This window comes from Callorhinus ursinus, unplaced genomic scaffold (genome assembly GCF_003265705.2).
Source record: "Callorhinus ursinus isolate GAN/ISIS: 27379988/994484 unplaced genomic scaffold, GSC_fseal_2.0 scaffold11, whole genome shotgun sequence".
NCBI lineage: Eukaryota > Metazoa > Chordata > Mammalia > Carnivora > Otariidae > Callorhinus > Callorhinus ursinus.
Window position 1 is genome coordinate 8097965 of NW_027397073.1, and position 22295 is coordinate 8120259.

General features: G+C 35.9%; 1 protein-coding gene across 6 annotated transcripts in view; it reads left to right on the forward strand.

Annotated features, from left to right (window-relative positions):
• Window positions 1-21877, forward strand: part of TMX3 (thioredoxin related transmembrane protein 3) — a 48461-nt gene extending 26584 nt beyond the window's left edge. For 3 of the 6 annotated variants that reach the window (XM_025886525.2, XM_073898072.1, XM_073898073.1), the window contains 7 exons: window positions 3433-3531; window positions 5927-5984; window positions 6172-6225; window positions 7028-7084; window positions 11190-11319; window positions 13146-13214; window positions 14809-18132. In XM_025886525.2, coding sequence (XP_025742310.1) covers window positions 3433-3531; window positions 5927-5984; window positions 6172-6225; window positions 7028-7084; window positions 11190-11319; window positions 13146-13214; window positions 14809-15066 — 725 coding nt within the window. In that variant the 3' untranslated portion in view covers window positions 15067-18132. Of the gene's footprint in view, window positions 1-3432; window positions 3532-5926; window positions 5985-6171; window positions 6226-7027; window positions 7085-11189; window positions 11320-13145; window positions 13215-13379; window positions 13417-14808; window positions 18133-21839 lie in introns of those variants that run through there. The other 3 variants (XM_025886527.2, XM_025886526.2, XM_073898071.1) reach the window with 3 other exon arrangements.
• The last annotated feature ends 418 nt before the right edge of the window (window positions 21878-22295 follow it).

The following is a 22295-nucleotide window of genomic DNA, read 5'->3' on the forward strand; positions in this document are numbered from 1 at the left end:
TCAAAATTATTCGTATAAAAAAAAGATCTTAACATTTCAGACTCACAAAAAGGTGAAGAAATAAAACCCCTTCAGTAGTGGTAAAGCCCCTGGAAGATGTATTCTTCCCTAGTTCCATCTCTCCCTCCCTGATAGAAGTAACCACTCACTTGTTATTCAGCCTTTCTTCATTGAAGTAAATACTTGGTCTATTTTTTAAATACTTTTGTTAAACAAACATACATCATAATAAAGACAATGCTAGAATGGTAAAATCCTATGTACACACCCATCACCTAGGTTAGACAATTAACCAAGGTCTTAACACATTTGCTTCAACAATTTTTTTCTTCGTTGAAGTATTTTAAAGCAAATCCCAGAGGTTTTTCATCACTGTGTGCTTCATTATGCATCTCTTTAAAAATGTCCTTTTTTTTTTTTTTTTAAAGATTTTATTTATTTATTTGACAGAGAGAGACACAGCGAGAGCAGGAACACAAGCAGGGGGAGTGGGAGAGGGAGAAGCAGGTCTCCTGCTGAGCAGGGAGCCCAATGCAGGGCTCGATCCCAGGACCCTGGGATCATGACCTGAGCTGAAGGCAGACGCTTAACGACTGAGCCACCCAGGCGCCCAAAAATGTCCTTTTTTTTTTAATAGAATAACTATATGCTGTTATAACATATAATAAAATTCACAGTAATTCCTTGGTGTTATCAGATACCTACTCCCACCGTTCCCAAACTGTGCAATGAGGTACCTCAGGCCAGTGCAGCAAAGTCACAGGGGCTCCAGGAGAAATTTTAAATTCCAAGGGAAACAGTGAAACTCAGCATCTTTTGGATATCACGCAGCCACTCAAAAGCAAAAGTGAATGCATGTCATGCCTAATATCATTCTTTGTAACTTTCTTTTTTTTTTTTAAGATTTTATTTATTTATTTGAGAGAGAGAGCACATGAGAGGGGGGAGGGTCAAGGGATTAGCAGACTCCCTGTCGAGCAGGGAGCCCCATGCGGGTCTCGATCCAGGGACTCCAGGATCATGACCTGAGCGGAAGGCAGTCGCTTAACCAACTGAGCCACCCAGGCGCCCTCTTTGTAACTTTCTTAAATTACAGTTTAATAAAGTAGAAGCTTCATTTTATTTCCACTAGCTACATTTGAAATACTCAGTGCCCTTGTGTGGCTTTTTGTTACCATGCTGGAGAATGCAGATATGGAACATTGTATTCATTGCAGAAATATTCTAGAACGTTGTTATTTTATAACAAAAGAAACTAGGACTTCGCGAGAGGTGTAAGCTTTGGTTTGCTTAAATAATTAAAATGAATAGACTATCTACTAAAAGGAATATTCTGATTTTTTTTAGTAAAATGAACATTTTAATTATTTTTTGTCTGGTTTTTATTTCTTTTTATTTTTATAAACTTTATTATGTTATGAATCAAACTCAACACCCAAAGAACATTTTAATTATTTTAACAATCATGAATACGAAGCACTTCTAAAGTCTCCTATCTTCATTATTTTTAAATAAATGTGAGGACTGAATTTACTTTTTGCTACAGTATAACAACTACCATTTGTTCTATTTTATGCAGCAGGTACTAATTATGTACTTCACTTGATATTTTCATTTTATCCTCGTCATAATCTGTGAGGTTAGATACTAAGGCAGATAAATTACTATCCTGAGATTATGAAAAAGATAAGAGCATTAGATAAGGAGATAGATGTATAATTAAATCACAAGCTCATTCATTTGCTCATTCATTTGCTCACTGGATACGTATTGTCTGTATTAGATACTGGGCTTGAAAAGGAAGTTAAGAGGAACTTGCATATATGAAAATATGAGAAGGAAAATAATGCATATCTGCACCAATTCTATTCATTTGCTCTTTGATTATTGCACCCCTTGTATGATAAGCACTTATATTGTCTTATTTGATCATTACAGCAATCCTTTTGAGGTCAGTATTCTTACTGTTTTACAAATGAAGAAATAGGATTAAAGAGGATTTTTCCCCCAAGTTAAAATAGTTAATAGTATAATGAAGTGTCAGCCTTCAAATCTCCTGTTGTCGTTCTAGTATGAGTTTGTTAACACTTCAGGGAGCCACTTTGTTTATTTTTGGAACAAGCCTTATCATATCTGTTTGGATGTAAATCTGTTCTTTAATCATGGCTAAGAAAGTGCCCCTTCTCTTGCTCCATGTTTCAAATTTAGCCTCCCATGAGTGACCAAGAGGGATAGGAGAAGTATCTTTAGCTGTTGAGAGGCCATCGTTTTCTAACATGCAGTAGTTAGTATTTAGAACCTGCCTGAAGCCTTCAGATAACACAGAGAGTTTACCTTGAATGCTTAGTCTAATATTTAAATGTTGTCAATGAGTTTAGAAGCTTTGGGATAGGGGCTCAGGAGGATGGTTTATTTTCTAATGAGTTTCAGATGTATCGCTTTGTATAATCTTAAAACATTTGCTTTTGACCTGGAGTAGAGATGGTGGCCCCAGTACTCAACTCCCAGTTTTATGTTTATTTTTCTAATGTGTAAGTCCGAATCCATAAATACTTTCAGATTTGCATTATGTCACTTATTTTATAGGTTTGATAACTTGAAAATGTTTTGTTTAGCAATGCAAGTGACAGACAAAGCACATCTTTCAAGGAATCATTAAAATCCAGTCTTCAGCCAAACATTTTGGTAGGCTTTTTACATCAGCTTCTTTTCATGCAGTTACAATAATTGTTCACAGTTCCTTCAGAACTGTATTTCTCATTGGGACATAATATTTCTCTTGATATTACAATTGTTTTCTGTCTGCTTAGCAGGGGAATTATTTGATGTTGGAAAAAGGCTAAAATACTATGGCTTTCTATGTGTGTTGTGTTTTACATACAAGAAAGGGTTGTAAACTGAGGTAGAAATGTCATAAAATAGAAAACAGGAAAGAAAATGTAATAAAAAGTTACTCATACTGCCATCATTCAAGGATAACTATCAACCCAGGATAACCATTTAGTAGCAGTGTATGTCTTCATTTAATCATTCTGTCAGTTCTTCTTCATACTTTCTGTTTTACAAAGTTACAGACATACTGTGATAATGTTTTGCAACCTGCTTTACCGCTTATTAATTTTTTAAAAACCTATAAGTGGTGTTCCTTAATATGTACCATAATTATTTAAATTATTTCCTATTTAGGGTATTTCACTTATTTCCTTTATTTTTATTTATTTATCTTTTGCTTGCTTTGTCCATTAATGGTCAATGGACCAATGCTTTTGCATTCTCGTTGTTTGCTTAGAATAGATTCCTAAAAATGAAATTTATGAATTTAAGATTATGATTCTAGGTCAAGGCATTTCATACGTATTATTAGATTAGAACATTATAAACATTTTAAAGTCTTATTTACATATAACTTATTAGCATTGTTTTATTTTTAAGAGTATGAGGATGGTGACCTGTCATCTTGGATCAACAGGGAGAGGTTTCAGAACTACCTTACTATGGATGGCTTCCTCTTGTATGAACTTGGAGATACCGGTAACAAGCATATATACAACCTCCATCACTCTGCAGAATTTTCCTTAGTTGATTTCTTAAATGTGATTCTGTAGGAAATGAATTTTAAGCTCTCTTTCATAATTTCCGTCCTTTTTAAGACTTGGATGCCAGTTCTTCTTCATGAGAACATAGATCAGTATTAACAAAGAACAAACATTTATATGGGGAACAAGGATGAGTTAGAAAAGGTTTACTAGTTAGAACTGATAGCAACAGGAAAAGCACAGCCTGGATAATAAGGAAATGGGAAAAAATAACCAGGAAGCTATATTAGGAGCTGATTTTGTAGTAGGAGTTGGAATACAACTCATCACCACCACTCACCACCTTTGAGGCCTGCTTTTAGTTGTGAGGAAAATATGGACAACAGACTGGCGTGGTTTCTTAAAGTCACAAGATTGAAAATGACAAGCAAAGTAAATATATTTACAGATGCATAAATGAAAGCTATAAGAAGCTGATTGCTGATTGGAGGGTCTCGGGTAGATGTAAACTACCAAAATTATATGAAGCTAACCATGTAAGTTTTAGGAGGAAGTGTTTTGTAAATTTTTAATGAATCACAAATGAGAAATGAGTCGTGGATATTATTGCCATATTTTGTTTTCATTCACAACTTCATGATAAGTGGGATGGACATATAGTTTTAGATTTAAAAAAACGGGAAAATTTTACCCAAGTTTCGATTTTTTTTTTTTTTTTGGATGAGAAGTAGTGTGCATAGATTTTCCTCTTCGTGATTTCCTGCTTTTGAATCTGATTAATAATACGAATTAGAAATGTTCTAATAGGTTCTCATGTTATTTTCAAACTCTTAGGGTATTTGTTCTGGCTCAGAGCCTGCTTATTCATGTTCTGTGTCTGGTGACATTTCTGTTTATCCTTACAGAGGGAGGCGTGTGTTAGCTCAGTACTGGAAGTTGATGTGGATACTGTCAAAGATTGTGGGTTTACTTTTGGATTCTTTCAGACTCATGTGAAGGGAAAAGGGAACAATGTAGGAATATAGTAGTTTTGCTTTCAGTTCAGTAAAATCATAGGAGACAGCATGACCTTGAGGTAATTAAAATAGGCAGCTCTGGCTCTACTCAAATAGTTTCTTCTCCCAGATTAATTTAGAAAGAAGTTGACTGTGGAATGTTCCTTTTTTGTATCCAACATAATTGCCCTTGTAAGGTTTGCGCCTGTGGCTCTGTTCCTGCCCATTGTCCCACCTTGCGACTCACCACACAAGTACAGAGATCCTGGCTCTCGTGGTTCACACACCACTTGTCTTTCTCAGAAATCCTGGTGGCGGCGGGTCCCTGCGTCTTCTGACCCTGCCTCAGTATCTGTCTCCTCTCACTCTGGTCTTTGTCACGCTCCCTTCTCCAGCCACACTGACTTCTCAGTTTCTTAGAAAGGCTCTGCACCTTGCATCAATGCACCCTTTATAGCTGGAAGTGTATAGTGAATTTCTGTTCATCCATTAGACTCAGACCAAATATTGCTTCCTAAGAAAATCTTTTACTGATCCCGTCAAACTACTTACGCTTTCTCTATAGTACTCTTTTATCCCTGTTCCCTTTCCTTCAGAGCTCTTCTCATTGTTAACCATACATTTTTTCTTTGTTGTAAATGATCTTTATATGTTTCTATTGTTTTCCCTACTAGACTGTGCTTTCCACTAGTTCAGGGCTGTGTCTGTGTGTGTTCATCACTCTCCAGGTCCATCCCGCTTCTAATAAGTGGTGGTGCTTCACAGGTGTTTCCCTGGCCTAGAACAGAATACACACGCTGAACTGCAGCATCTGGTCTTCTGACTCCAATACCAGTTCTCTGGTTATTATGTCATGCTGTCTGCTAGAGGATGTTAGAGACGAATGTGATTTATGTTGTGTTTAGGGTTAAATAAATTTGAGTCAGTTTTGTTTTGTGTATTATTACTGGCAAGTAGTGATGTGACCCATGGTACTGAAGGGAATAGCATGTAAAACTCTTTCTCTTGTTGTATGTCATTCTTTTAGAGCTACAGTAATTAATAATAAATTTTTTTATCAATTAATAAATAATGAATAAATTTATTTTATTTCTTAATGTCAGATTTTGACAAAATATTCATTTTAGTTTGTGGGTACTGTGAAAACAGTACAGTTTGAGTATATAAATTGTTAAATATTTACTGTTATTTACGTTTGGGGGATGGGAGGTAGGAGGGAATCTCTCACTTCCAGTTGACTAATTCATTGATTCATTCTGCTGTGCATAACATGTAGCATAACTGGAATTAAATTCTAGAGACTGTTTACTAATTCCCAATTCACAGCTACAATAATAATTGAAAAGTCTGTATAATGAGGGCTATTGAATTTAGATATGTCATTCTTAATTTCAGGAAAGCTTGTGGCTATTGCAGTCATTGATGAGAAAAATACATCAGTTGAACATACCAGGTATAGTGTCTTGAAATAGTTTTAAGCTTCACATACCATCTAATTTAGACTTTACATGGCTTCAGATAAACTTGATATAGTATCTTACTTTTCCCACAGTATTAGATAAGGCAGCAGATATTATCATTGAAAAATGATAATATATTTTTGAAGTGAAGAGATGAAATATTTATGTATTCTTTCACAGATTAAAGTCAATTATTCAGGAAGTTGCTAGAGATTACAGAGACCAGTTCCACAGGTAGGTGGTTGCATTCAGGAACCTTCCTTTATCTTTGTTTAATTATATTTTGTAATTTAGTAAAGCAAAAGTGGTACTATTTTATTCTTTCAAAGGTGAATCAGGATACTGAAATGAATTATAGTATGTTGCATTTCAGTATGAATTGTTTGGACTTGCTAATACAAGTAAAAAAAAAACTTTTATAACTGGTATCATACTTGCTTCTTGATGGTATTTGGTATACATTTGTTGTAAGGAAATATGGACAAGTACTGATACATTTGAGATAAAGTTAAATGAGCAATCACAACTTGGATATAGACAGATGATGATTATAACAGGAACTCTTAGAATAACTGAGTATAAAAAATAAGTGTTCTTGTTGCTTTGTGCCAAATCATTCTGTTTGTTGGTGCCATGAGAGACAGTCTATAAATGTGTTATATTATTTAATTATTCCCTTTTTATTCTGAGTCTTCTAATGATTTACAGTGATATATATATTTTTCCTGTTACATAGTATGAGCATGTTATTAGTCCTTTTGTAAACAAAGTGGGTCATTTTTCTTAAGCATATTTTAATTCGAAATGCTTATATTGCCCTGCATTTTAAATAGAGAGTAGAAATATCTTAGAATTTATTAAATTCTACTCATGTGTATTTTATTTCAGAAGCCAGTAGAATTCATACTCTTTTCTACATTTATTTTATGTGATTTGTAAAATGTTTATACAGTTCAGTTCTTGGTACATGTTTACCTTGTTTCATATCTAATATTGCTCTCTCTCTTTTTTTCTTTTGGTTATTGTTGTTGGGTAGGGATTTTCAGTTTGGCCATATGGACGGAAATGACTATATAAATACCTTGCTGATGGAGTAAGTAATGTTCTAAATGATTAAATGATTTTGCTGTCAATTCTGTCAGTTTTTAAATTTCTGTTTCTGAGACACTTTTAAAGGCATTACTAGCTGGAGAAAAAAGTGAACTTTTCATCTATGCTGATGCAGATATTCTCCCATCAAATATCTTAGTTTTTAAATCTAAATGTGAAACTCACTGAACTTTAATATTGCTCCATATTAAAAAAAAACAATTCCATGTTAAAAATTTATCTCTGAATTCCATGTATTTTGGAAAGAAGACAGCATTCAAAATTTAAAAATTTTGTAGTTTCTGTTTAACACACACCTTACCTAAAGTTCAGTTTCAATGAGTAAATGTAATTTAAGTAGGAAATCTTTACATCTAAGAATTAGCTGCTATACTAGAAGAATGTTTAACAGAGTAAAAATAACTTTATAGGGAAAATATACAATTTTAAAACAATTCTTTCAGTTATGTTTATGACATAAAAATCTGATTTGCCACTTCAAAGGTTATTAGAAAACATTTATCATACTTGTAGTAAATTAATTTCAAGTAAGAACCTACTCTATGCAGCAAACATTTAGTATTTCCTGTATGCCACACACTGTGTTTGGTACTGTTGATACAGAAAATAAGTAGAATCCCTGTCTTCAAATGCTTGAAGTCTTTTGGGTAAGACAACATAGTCATTGCAAAACTGTATGAAAAGGTCTTTATAGTAGAGAGTTCTGGAAACATGACCACTCCCACCTACACCCCAGTGCACACAAAGCTGGAAGGGATCAGAATATGCTTACCAGAGGAGGCAGTAATGCCGAGAAGTTACCTGGAAGAATGCGGAGACCTTATTTCAGACAGGGCATTATGCACACACAAGAGGTGGTAGGAAGATGTGGCTTTGGAGAGTGTGGAGCTTAGAAACAGCCCCTGAAGTGAAGATGGGGGAGCTTACCAGCGACAAGGGACCTTGTCCTACAGCGTTGAGGTCCCAGTTCAAGTTAACATGACATTGTGTTTCGGATTCTCAGGCTTGGCTTAGTAGCAGAGGTGTAGCAGTTCCCTTCACTCATGTTTCAGTGTATTATTCCATTTTTCCAAGTAAGAACACTGGGGAAATGAAAATGAAACAACCCAAAATAACATTCATAATTTTCAAGTGAAAGCCTAAAATTATAAAGTAGTGTTACCTTTATTCATTTATATTTATTATCCCTGTTATTCCAATAAGAATGTGAGAGTTTACCAGTGATAAAAAGTACCAGATATAATACACAACGAAGAAATCCAAGACAAAGGAAAATAAAATAAAGGATCTATATTATCTTAGGTATTTATCATTTATAGGTAATTATTAAAGGTACTTGAAAATTTTGGCCCTGAATTTTTAATACTTGAAACAAAGTAGAAAAACATTATTTACACATTTCCCATAGCCTGTAAAATAACTGTTGGTTATAAGGAGTATGGCAGACCTTGTAGAAACCTAAGAGAAATTGTTATGCTATAGAATCTCATAAAGAGGGACACTCTGTAATAGAAATATGTTTTTAGTAGGATTTTTACAGTATATATATTAGGGGCTTTGATAGAACCATTTCTTATAATGTCCTTCAAGGCAAGCCAATATTCAGTAAAACATTGTTTGTAAGAGGCTAAAGCAATTTGTGTCCAATAAACAATTCCCTGATTCAGGGTAATATTCAGAATATGTACAGATGGATGGATAATCCTTCATGAGTATGATTGTTAATGTGAGTTGTGAGATAGAAATTTTGAGCTACAGTTGTGGTCTGAGAATTACTGAGAACAGTAATCTCTACCGCCAACACCTTGTTGTGTTGTTTTGTTTTTTATTCATATCTTGCTCTTTTTTTTCTTTTTTGAAAGAAGAGAAAGCGTATGATGATGGTTATGTGATAATAATTGAAAGTCCTTATTGAGCACTTAATTCTGTGACCGACACTGGACTGAGTGGTCAATAGGTATTTTTTAACTTTTACAATAACTCAGTAAGGTGTAAGTACTATTATTATTTCCATTTTATATAGATGAGGAAATTGAAATTTCTTAGAAGAAACTCAAGGAAGTTAAATAATATGCCAAAGGATGTCCAACAAGTAAGTTAAAGAGATCCAGTTCTGAAATCTAGATCTTGCTCACTCCAAAGCTCTTCCATGACATTAATATTGTCAGAGAAATTAGTGGAATTTAATAGGTATTGATGCCTAAGTGTTTTTAACTTGGGGCAGATTACATGATATTATGAAAGATAGTTCTACAGCAGCACCGACTGTTTTTTAAATCGTCTCAAAATAAATAGCGTACTGTCAGACCCTAAATCTGTTAAAATGTTTTGTTTTGGGTTTTTGTGAATATAATTAAGAGGGAATAGTATGAAATGAGATTTTCCATTTCCATCATTATTCAAATTGAATTATTTCACAACAGATAGTTTCTAGTCCCACTGTGTATTTAACTTTCTTATAATACGTATTTTTATAGGTAGGCCAAGTTCTGATCCATTCTGGTTTTTTGCTATTTATGCATTATAATTAATAAGTAAACTGCTATAAATCAAAAAGTTGTCTTTTGTATTTTTTATGAACAGGAGTGAAGCTGAAAATTTTTTTTTTTAATTATACAGTCAGCTGACTATTGCCTAATAATAATACCGGATAATCAACCACCCTGATATCCAGTGACTCCAAGCTGTAATATGTATTCTCTCTCACTTAACCTGGGCTTGGCTGATGTTGACTGGGCACAGATAGCCATGGCTCCAAACTGCCACGGAGGTTCGGTCTGCATGGTCTTGCATGTCCTGACCCTGGAAGGATATTTCCCTGGGGAGTCGTGTGGCAGTCACAGAAACACAGGAAGGCAAGGCTAGCCATGCATGCACATTTCAAGCCTCTGCTTGAGTCACGTCTGTTAACCTTCCCTTTGGCCAAGTCACACAGCTGAGCCCAACATCATGAGTCACATGAGCGTGTTTTGCCTAACTGGGAAAAGGTTATTGCGTGGGGAGAGTAGAGTTTATGAGCAGGAAAGCAATCTACTGGACTCCGTTACTTGTGTGGTGATAATACAGTGGTGTGAATCACTTCTACTGTAGAGTTTTGTCCTTTTGCATAATATTTTCATATAAACATACCAATAACCATAAATCTGTGTGCAGGTGACATACAGAATTAAGCACCCCCTTCTTTTTATGATTATGCAACAACCTGTCCTTGAAAGGAAAAAAATTAATTATTTTGATTAAATGACACCTATTAGTAACATTTTTTGTCTGCAAACTGATGTCTAGCGAGTCAGTGAAGCACTTCCTGAGGATGCGGCGGAATATGTAGTGGGATAGTGGGAGTTCAGAGAATTTGGAATAGTATTTATTGAACACAAGGTACTGTGCTGAATATATAACTTGAGTTTTCTCACATAATTTTTACAACAAAATAGGTACCCTCCCACTACTCACCTTGTATCCATTTACACATGAAAAACGTTAGGCTTAAAAAAACAAATTACGGGAAAGCCCCAGGCTTCAACACAAGCAGTGTGCCTCCAGAGACCCTGCTCTTTCCTGTCTCCTGTCCTCAGTGCCACTGGACTGGATTTGTGTGACCAAACTGGTGGGATTTGGGTGGCAAGGGATAAGATTGCCCAGAAATTGGTACTTCATACATAATAATTTTTAGTTTAATCATTGAAACTCAGCTGTCTGATATTATATATTAGAGTGTTTTCTTTTGCTTTTTTTTTTTTTTTTTTTAAAAGAGGGAAAAGGGGGGGGGGGGGGGGGGGGAGAGGGGGAGGGGGAATCTCCAGCAGTCTCCCCCCTGAGCAAGGTGCCCCATACGGAGCTCAGTCTCAAGACCCTGAGATCACAGCCTGAGCTGAAATCAAGAATCATACGCTTCACCGACTGAGCCACCCAGGTGCCCTAAAATGTTTTTCATATAATCTTAATTTAGCTATTTCTTAAATTGATGCACGATTTGAAATTTTCTTCATGTAAGCATAGGGAGGCAAAGCTATTAATACAGCTTCCTCCTTTTGTGATTGTAGTTACTTTTAATGTGTATTTTGATATCTTTGTTTTTCTGTTTTCAGTGAACTGAAAGTCCCAACTGTGGTTGTACTGAATACTTCAAACCAACAATACTTTTTACTAGATAGACAGATTAAGAATGCCGAGGACATGGTGCAGTTCATTAACAACATCTTGGATGGCACAGTAGAGGTGAGTCCTTCACTTCCATTTCAAAGGAGCAGGGGGAGGAGGTCGAGGAGAAACAAGCTTTCTTCTTTTCCTCTGATTCTGAAAGGAAGAGTCATCACCTGGGGTGAGGGGTAGTCCTCCCCACCTGGCTTCTGTCACATCACAGAGCCATATTCTCAGAGACATAGAAAGTTCTTCTGTGGAAGAGGCTGCTCATTGGTGAAATGTCTCTTTTAGGGTTATTTGGAAGACATTTTTGGTTGTCACAGTGAGTGGGAGGTGTTGCCGTTTGGAGTTGGGCTGTGGGTGCTGAGAGGTCTGCAGTGTGCAGAGCTATCCCAGGAGTGAACCTTCCTGGCCCTTAACCTTTCTGGGTTAAAGAGTCTAATTGGATTAAGTTATTCAGATTGCTTTTTTAAGAAAACCTGTGAACAAGACCATTTCTTAAGAGATAAGGAAATGTACTGAGAATCTGAGCTTCAGTGGAGAGTTCCAAATCCAGTCATATAAAATATTTCTCAGAAATAATGAATGGAGAAAGGGTGAATACCTACCATTTACATTGACATGGATGGAACTGGAAGGTTTTATGCTCAGTGAAATAAATCAAGCAGAGAAAGACAATTATCATATGGTGTCACTCATATGTGGAATATAAGAAATACCACAGAGGATCATAGGGTAAGGGAGGGAAAACTGTGAATGGGAAGAAATCAGAGAGGGAGACAAACATGAGAGACTCTGGACTCCAGGAATCAAACTGAGGGCTGCAGAAAGGGAGGTGGGTGGGGGTATGGGGTAACTGGGGGATGGGCATTCAGGAGGGCACGTGATTTGATGAGCGCTGGGTGTTATATGCAATTGACGAATCGTAGAACATTACATCAAAAAACTAATGATGACTATATATTGGCTAATTGGACTTAAAAGAAATAATGAATGGATAGTCTTAACCTCCCATGTTTTTCTATAAATCTTATGCAGTGTAATTCAAACTGTGGGTTGCAATCCACATTACAGGGCCATGAAGTTACCTCAGCACAATGTGGCCAGCATGCATCTTCTTTCAACAGACTAGAATAAATTGAAAAAATATGAGACTTCTTGGCTTTTATGAAGTTAAATTACTATTTTGTGAGAGTTTTGTTTCAGCTTTTACAAACTTTATTTGAAAGTTGGCTCACAGAATAACAAGCATTTCTTTTTTGGAAACAATCGCTTAGGAGGAATTTCCTATTTGTGAAAATAATGCTTATTGAAATGAAACTCACCTCTATGAGTGAGAACTCTTCTATGTGTAAGTTAAACCCAATTCAAACTGTTTGACAACAAAGAGAGCCTCACATAGTTTGGAAATTCAAGCGATGAGCCAGACTTCAGGGATGGCCAAATGCAGGGATTTGATAGATTTTCGTCAGGGATTTGTCTCTGCCTTTTCAGCACTTTTGGGTGGGGTAGGTTGGTGGGGGGGTGGAGGGGTTCCATTCCTCGGGAGAGTCTCCCTACACAATAGCAAAGATATCCTGCGGCCACTTTAGTTTAACAGGCTCAGCTGACTTCTGAAATTAGGCAGGCCTGGACTGGTGGGTCAGCCTCAGCCAGGCTGCTTCCAAGCAGGGGAGCTGACAGGGAGACTGAATTCTTCACACAGGAAAGCAGATGGAAGGTGAGACAGAGAAAAAACAGTAAATATGTACTGCATTGCTCTTTCAGGTGCTTTTTGTAATCTCCTGGAGTCAACACTTGACCTACAGTTATAAAATTCTAGAACAGAAAAGTGAAGTCATGGTACTTAAATGACAATTTAATTGTTGGTTTGTTTTTTTTTTTTTCCTGTTAAACTTAAGGCCCAAGGAGGTGATAGCATTTTGCAGAGATTGAAAAGAATAGCATTTGATGCCAAATCTACTATTGTGGTGAGTTTTGAGTTTTCTTAGTGTCATTGATAATTGAGAATATGTAGGTGTATAGTTGCTTTATGTCTAATGAAGGTTAAATCTGAAATTTCAAAGGATTAGGTAAAAATGCATCTTTAATTTGAAAGATAGTCCGTATTTACATTAAGAAAATATATTTTTCAGGTGGAAATTAAGTTTCTCTACTCATTTCTGTGTGATGGTGAGTTAACTGGAATTAAGAATCTGTTACCTCAGTGACATGACTTAAAAGTGTTTTCCAGTCTCTTTTCTCCTTCTGCCCTTGTCAGTCACTGGATCTGAATCTGCCTGAGCCCTGTGTCAGCTTGACAGCAGAGGCATTCCTAAATTTGTTTGAGCTTTAAACTTAGTAAGTTCTAGTTCTCTTCTTGAGCTCCATACTTCATAGGTGTTTTCACCAAGGCCAAAAGCAGTCATTAAAGTAGAAATCCTTAAAACCGGCCCTTACCACATTGTATCAGCTGCTGCTCTAACTTCCACGTGGTTTCTTCACTTCCTGTTACCCCGTCTCCCATCCATTCTGTATACTGCTACACAGTGAATAAGACTAAAATAGTCCGTTTTGATCACTTTCCTTCCCTTTTCCAGTGACACATGTGAGAATACTCTCTCCATCTCAGATGGTCTCATTATTTTTTGAATATTATGGAAGCTTCCCTGGTGCTTCTTGCTAGTGCTCACACTACCTCATTCTTACTCATGCGTTAATTTCTGCCTCAAACACCTTTATTCTGGGAAGCCTTCTTCCGTCATCTCAGTCCAAAATGACCTTGCTGTCTGTGAATGTGCCTACGTAGCTCTCGAGTTTCAGTCATGAGCCATGGAGGATAGTAGAGTTGAAAAACCTATGCAGTAAAATTGCTTTTACTTTTCTGATAACTAAGGAGATTGTGTATAAACTGAGGGAAATTATTAAGTTAATGTGGCTTTACTACTAACCAGTAAGTAAAAAATATTTAAAATGTCATGTGAAGAGGAATGTATGTGTACCTTCTTTATGTTAAATGACCAGCCTTCTCAGTGAACGGATTCCTGGAGTCCAGGATACAACTCCGAAGCTGTTGGGCATGTAGTTGCCATTTCCAAAGAGACCTTTGTGGTTAATGTGAGGAACATAAATGTCTTCAGAAAAGTTTATAAAATATCTGGTGCCTTTTTCTACTGCTGGGAGCTGGTTACACACACACACACACGCAGTGTCTTTGACCTGGTAGCTACTGCAAAAATATTGACATTGATTCATTGGAACTAAAAGCAAATTGAATGGTAGCAAGAGGAAGAAATTTGCAGTGGTTTTAAAATCGTTCATGTAGGGCGCCTGGGTGGTTCAGATGGTTGAGCGTCTGCCTTCAGCTCAGGTCATGATCCCAGGGTCCTGGGACCTAGTCCCGCATCAAGCTGCCTGGTCAGCAGGGAGCCTGCTTCTCCCTCTGCCCCCCTCTCTCTCTCTCTCTCTGTCTCTTATGAATAAATAAATCAGATCTTTAAAAATAGATAAATAAAATAAAATCGTCCATGTATTTCATACCAGAATGCATAGGAGGAGAACTGAATTGTGATTGTCTTCTCACAGTCTATCTTCAAGAGCTCTCCACTTATGGGCTGCTTTCTCTTTGGCCTTCCACTGGGGGTCATCAGTATCATGTGCTATGGCATCTACACAGCTGACACAGATGGAGGTTACGTGGAAGAACGATACGAAGTATCCAAAAGTGAAATTGAAAGCCAGGAACCAACAGAAGAAAGCAAAGAACAGGAGCCAAGGAGTGCAGACGTCCTAGTGCCTACAGTGCAAGGACCCAAAGATGTCTTAGAAAAGAAGAAAGATTGAGATTTTCCTAGTGCAGAGTATTTGATAGGATTTCAAATTATTAAAGAGTCTATTTATTGAATTTAGACATTTAATCATGGTCTTTAAAAAAGAATATGTTATTTGTATTTTGCTAATACCAACTTGCATGGATTAAAGTAGTCCTTCATAAATGGGGAAATGTTTGGAGCAAAGAGATGAAATGTTTGTCCTAAAAAACATCAAGACACTTCATCAGAGTTCACCTTATCGATGTTATAGCAGATCAGTTCTTTTGCATGTTTCTCTATCTGAGTATTCTGTGACACAGTCAAGATTCTTGGGCAGAATATTTAAATTGGTCAATCAGGTAGAAGATACGTGCTTGATAAAGAAAAACAAAACCTTCACCTCCTACCATTCATTCATTCTCATATATTTTAGGTAAGATTTACATGGGCAAAATTAAGTCTTTAAAATTTAGGCACTTTAAGAAGAATTAACTTTTTCCATGGATGAAATTAAGATTATGACTTAAAAACAATTTGGTTTTATATAGCATAGCAATTTTATTTTTAGTTATTTTTAAAGGAGAGAAAATGTTCCTTTTTAACTTTATACTCAGTTACATTATTGAAAATTCCATATGGGTCTGTAGAGTGGGAAAAAATAGTCTTATGTTTAATCTTTGCAAAATAAATGGATTTGGTTGGAACACTGATATCAAACCATGCCCTGGGACATGCTTAGCAGGTGTCTCAGTGGTCACTGTAGGAAGGGGAGGGTCTCTGTTTTATATATTGGAATTTCTTCTAAAAATTTCCTTTGAGAAAAAGCTCCTACTGCTTTTTAAAAAGTAATATATATCATATTTTTTATGTTTATGGTATGGTAACGTTATGGTAACTTATGATATGGGTGTATCTGTGTATAATATACACACATGCACAATATATTTACATATACATATAAAATTTATTGACATATGTCTGTTATGTAATTTTATGGGCATGTGTATGTTCATAATGAGTAATGAGTGACATAATCAACCTGTCAACAAAATTTATGATAATCCAGTGATTAAGAGATCTGCCACTTACCTTCTCTATCCTCTCAGTTCTGACTCCCATTTCAGCCAGTGACCTCTCATCTTCTCTCTATAATGATATAACATAGGAATTCTATCCTGAGTAATGTATAAAAATTGACATTGTTTTAAGCAACATTATGGTGTGTTTATTGTAGATTATTTTTGAGCCCTTCATTGTAGCTAAGTTTAGGATTTTTATTAGATGACCATTGTTTGGGTGATGGTTAGAATGGTTTTTGTTAAATAATGAGAAATTGTTAATCACTTTAAAAATATGCAACTCATTGTCCTGATATTGAAGTTGTTTAGGGCTTTGGTTCTCAAAGCAGCTGTTGGTTACTTCTGGTGCCATGCTGATCACAGCTAAACTGAAGCTTGTATCTAAGTACTAGGAAGTTACTAGCAATTGTTTTATTGTATCCATGTGCTCTTTTAGCTTATCGTAATTAAATGCTATTAATTTAACAAGTAGCTTCCTCTCCAAAGAGTAATGAGGGGTTCTTTTGGAGGATAAATACTGATGTTCCCAGTGGTCAAGCTTGTTTTGCAGCAGTGAAACAAAGCGTGAGTGCAGTGCCTCACTCTAGTCTGATCTAGTATGGAAGGTAAAGCTTAGTTTCCATCAGGGACAGTAGGAAATTGTAGAAAATGTCATGGTTTTCTTCTTCATGTTTATCATTATATGTCCTTCATCTGCACATTTTTGGCCTTTGTCAGGCATCACTTATAAATGAAAGAACTCAGTAGAGAAAGAAAAAAAAAGTAAAAACTCAATATGTATCAACAAACAAGTTCAACCATTTTTGCATTCTGAGATTTGCTTGTTAATAAATTAATGCCTTAGTTCTTTGTTAACCTTTTTCACAGCTCTCTACTTTGCCGCATATCCTATTTGTGTTTCCAGAGTGTCTGTTAGGAAAACAAAATGTGTAGATGGTTTATAAGTGAGTAATTTTCTTTCTTTTTGTATTAGAATTTTGTTTTTTATTTATTTCTACTTTAGGATATTATCAGACTTCTCACAAAACAAATTTAAAATTTTTGTTCACTAGTATGCTTTTCCCTTTAATATGGTATCAACACATAACTAGGAATGCTATTTTCATTTCAGGAAAAAGTACTCCCAAATAAAGTAAATTTCTTAATGAATCTAGTAGTAGAATATAGATAGCCTAATTCACTGGTGAATCATCTTATGATTACATATTAATGAGAATATCCTCCAGTAAGTTGGAGTTTTGCCTTTTCTTTCAGTTGCAATAAAATTCTATTTCTAAATCCTAAAATTCAGGATTCCAGATGGCTTGCTGTTGATAAGTCTAATGCTCAGACAATATTTAATTATATTTTGGAGAAAGAAAGTACATATTTTTTTTCAAGCTATGCACCCCATTATAGCTTGCAATCCTTTTTGTTTTCTTCATCATACACATTAATATTTCTCTAGCTACTTTATCTGAAACTTGTTTGAAGTGTATTAGACCTGAATTTTTATTTTCTTCCTCATCCCTAGTGCTTTCCCAGTATCTGACTTAGAAATAGCATTAAGAGCCAAATGTCTAGAGGTTGAAGGAACCTACGTGAGTAGTTAAACGTCTATATCATTTTTGTTTAGTGGATTTTTGTTGATATTTCTTGTGTTTTGCTTCAGGGGCTTTTCTGGTTTGGGTTTGCTAAAAAGCAATTTACATATTTTCATATTGCTTCATGTGATACAGAGGTAGGACAGGGAAAAACTAGCTATTCTTATTATGCAGACATTGTTCAAATAAACCAGTGTGGGATATTAAGACTATCATTTAATTGGTGGGATTAGGTTTGCCATTTTATTTTTATAAATATATATTTTTTCTGAATGTGTCTGAGTCCAAGAGTGGGCAAAAATTAATTTTCTACTTTGGACTAAATCTATAAAGGTTTTTGAAAGTCTGTATTACTAACTTGTTGAATTCATGAAATCTTGCCTTAAGGCACCAATTGTAAACCTTTGATTTTCTAAAATAAATTAATTGAAAACATGTAGTTGTTTATTTTTACTATTTATATTTTGTTTTCAACACTAATAGTTCCTTGTGCAAGCAAAGAAGATGGCTAAGACTCATCCTCCACGAATTATTTTTCCTTTTATTAAATTGTGAGTTATTTGTCATTATAGAAACATATGAGTTTAAACAGACTTGAGAAAGATCAGATTGTTTTCTAATCCCCTTATAGAAGAATCTGAGGTTCATAGGTTATATATATTTTGTATTTGTAAAACCTGTTTATTTTTAATAAATTGCAGGGTTTAGAGTTGAAACAACTGGACTTGAGTCTGTGATCAAAGGCTACATTGTGATCTTGGACACAACACAACCTCCCGTCCTTCTCATTGTCAGTAAAATGGGAATCCAAAGCCTCAAGACATTCTTTTATAAAATAGCATCAAATGGGAGGTGCCTGGGTGGCTCAGTCATTAAGCGTCTGCCTTCGGCTCGGGTCATGGTCCCAGGGTCCTGGGATTGAGCCCCACATCGGGCTCCCTGCTCCGCAGGAAGCCTGCTTCTCCCTCTCCCACTCCCCCAGCATGTGTTCTGCTCTCGCTATCTCTCCCTCTGTCAAATAAAATCTTAAAAAAAAAATAGTATCAAATGGGGAGAGTATATTATGAAAAAAAGTTTGTACAAACACTATTTTTTAAATTATTTTTTATATGCTACACCATGAACACTTTTTTAAAAAGATTTTTATTATTCATTTAAGAGAGAGTGAGCGAGTGAGAGCATGAGCAGGGCAAGGGTCAGAGGGAGAAGCAGGCTCCCCACTAAGCAGGGAGCCCGATGCGGGACTCCATCCCAGGACTCCAGGATCATGACCTGAGCTGAAGGCAGATGCTTAACCGACGGAGCCACTCAGGGATCCCGACCATGAACAATTTTTTAATGAGAATTGTTCTGGCATGGGAATAACAGCCAAAAAATTGGCCCCACCCAGCACGGTAGTAATACAGACTAGCTGGTTAGAATGGACCTTCCCTGATAAGAGTGACCAAATGCGTCCACTGTGTGAATTCCATGGGTGATGACAGGCTCCTGGGTCCCTGCCAAGAGGCTGGACTACGTTGTGAGTGTGGAGGCCCTGGTGTCAGTGCCTGGGTTCCAGTCTGGGCTCCGTCACCTGCTGTGCAAAGCTGGGAAGATGCTCACCCTCCCTGCTCTGTGCTGATTCCAGGTTAATGGAACCCATCTCACTGGATTATGAGATTGAGTTACACATGAGGCATGTTTACAAAATGACTGGCACATGAAAACTGCTCAGAAATTATAACATGTATGTATCCAATTTATTTCTCTTCTTACTCCTCCTAGAATTTATATCCTTGTTTACCACAGAGAAAAGCCAAGATTTTAAGAATATGAAATACTAATATGTTTAAATTTGCTTGGCTACCTTTTGCAATTCAAGCTCTAACATTTTGGATAGACATGAAAAGAAGTTGACGTTTCTTTAACATTGAAATTAAATATAATTGCAAACATTTAGGTTCACAAACCTTTCCAAAAATCCTTTGGGTTTTGTGCTTTCAGTGAAAATGAATACACATAAAAGGATATAAGTATCCAGTGGGATTATTGGCATGTGTAAATAGATGGATATCAATGTTATTTGGACACAGATTTAAAATATTAATGGATACTGAATATAGATGATTTGGTTTTCCCGCAAGCCTTCCGGACAACAGTCCTCAGCCCCTCTGCTTTCCTCCAAGTCCATCTCCCTATAAACTGAAAAGGGATTGTCAACAACTAGTAAAAACGTGGCAATTGTTTTCTTGCAGTTTATTCTTTCAACAAATGTTTTTTACCTGTCTCCTGGGTACTGTTGAGCATACATTAGTAAAGGATGGCCAAAAGCAGACTTTCCTTCTGACACTGAGATTCTGTGAGCGGCCAACAGCACGAAAGCCATCCACTATGTCATTTTACAATTGTTCCTTCTCTTTCCAACAAAAATTAAAAAAATAAAAATTGGCCAATTTTAATGTTACATTTAGTAAATTTTAGTTGGGTGGTGGAAGCAGTCCAGTGAAACTGAGGCATATGTAGTAGTAACTGAGGATATTCTACTCATTCACATTTTTCACACAGCTGCGTCACTGTCTCCGTCACTCTGTTCACTCGTGGATTTATTTACGTAAGTGGTTTATTCCATCACAGTTGGATGATATTCCAGTTTCTCAACATGTCTGTTGCTAATCCCTAGAAATTCTGTTCCAAACCATAAGAACCCAGTCAAAAAGACAAATACTTAGATTTTAATGACTCATACAATGACTTTTGATAGTTCAAATTTTGAGGTTGTACACACAGAAATAATCTGCGTAACTAATAAATCTATGTTAAAGTCCTCTGTCTCCTTTTTATTTTTAAACTGATTGTCAACGGAACTTTATGAGAGTCTGAATTGGCATAATAGAGATTTTAAGATCATATGTCTTCTCCAAACAATGCTTTATTGTTCTAAATCAATTAATTGGAAGACACTTAATCTCAAAGATTTTTCTTAGGTAGAAGGTGACTCTTTTTTACAAAGGATAATTTTGGAAGGAGTAAAAGATTCACTTTATATTTGGACACAGGTTAATTCACATTTTTCATGAAAGACTACTTAGGTAGCTTAGTTTCCAAGATTATTGTATAAACCTCTCCTGCTCAAATTACCACACTTGATACAGTCTATTCTGAGTTGTTGATAGTATAATCTCGAAATCTGAATTGCTAGCCTTCAAAATAATGTGTCACCCCATCCCACCCCCTTGTAAATACTAAGTCATTCAATTAACATATGAAACCTAACACTAATTTTTACAGGGGCCAAACAACCTCTAGCAAGATATAGTGAGAATTTTTTTCCAAATAGATCCACCGTTATTTATGAAATTACTAGATATTCCTCAATATATTATGGAGAAAAGTCATTGATACTTATTTTTTTATATTTACAATATGACATGTATAGTTTGAAAGAGCCTTGAGATGAACTAAGGTTGGGACCTCAGTAGAATTACTTGATAATTGCTTACATCTAAAAAACAACTTCACTTTTATTACTCATTTTGTTAGCAGGGTCGAAATGGGACGGGAGGAGGGAGGTAGTGATGTGTTCACCCTTCTGAGCAGTGTTCTGCATGTGCATACAAAGGCTGACGTTTTATGGGACTTAGCAGAAAAATGTCAGGATATTAGGGCATGTTGCTACTCTTGTGCATCTTCAGGAAGGTCCTTACAAGAAAGAGACAGCATAAGAAAGCTGGAAGGGAGCGTGCACCTTTGCTAAGAGAACCTTTTGCCTGTGGTCAACAGTAAACATGACTGACATAACCTTTTTCACTTGCAAAAAGCAAATTCCTTCCTCCAAGCTTAGTTTAATTTAAGGATCATTTTCGTATACTGGGGAACAATAGATAAATTAGGGTCTCCTAACCACATAACTCACTCAACTGCCAAGTGATGATCTAACTAGCTATCTGGTAAAATATGATATTTCTAGGAAGTAGTAATTGCTTTGTATTTAGATATTCTTATACAAATTTCTGTGGGAATAAGAATTTCAATAAATGGTACTGAATCAATCGACTATCCCTACGGGAAAAAGTAAATGTTGATCCTTACCTAAACACCATACATAAAAACTAATTCAAGATGGATCATAAACCTAAACATAGAGAAATAAATTTTTCTTGCAGGAAATCTTCATGACCTTTGGTAGAGAACAAATGCCCAAAGAGGATACAAATAACAGAACCATAAAAAATCAATTAGATTCTGTTAAAATTAAGAATTTCTGGTTATGAAAAGATGCCAGTAAGTGAGTAAAAAGGAAGAGATATTCACAACACTTACATCTGCCAAAGAACTTGTGTCCAGAAAATATAAAGAATACTTTGAAATCAATAAGGAAAAGACAACCCGATGTGAAAAATGAACACATGACCTGAATAGGAACCTTCAGAAAAGACTATCCAAATGGTCAAAAACCTGTTTAGCAGGTGCTCAACATCATTCTTCATTCAGTTTCTTGATTTTAAAAATCTACATGTGGACATCTCACAAGTTTGTGTCTTCACCTTGAACTCCAGACTTTATGTCCAATTCAACATTCTCCACTTGGGTGTTCAGTAAGCAACCCAAACAACATATCC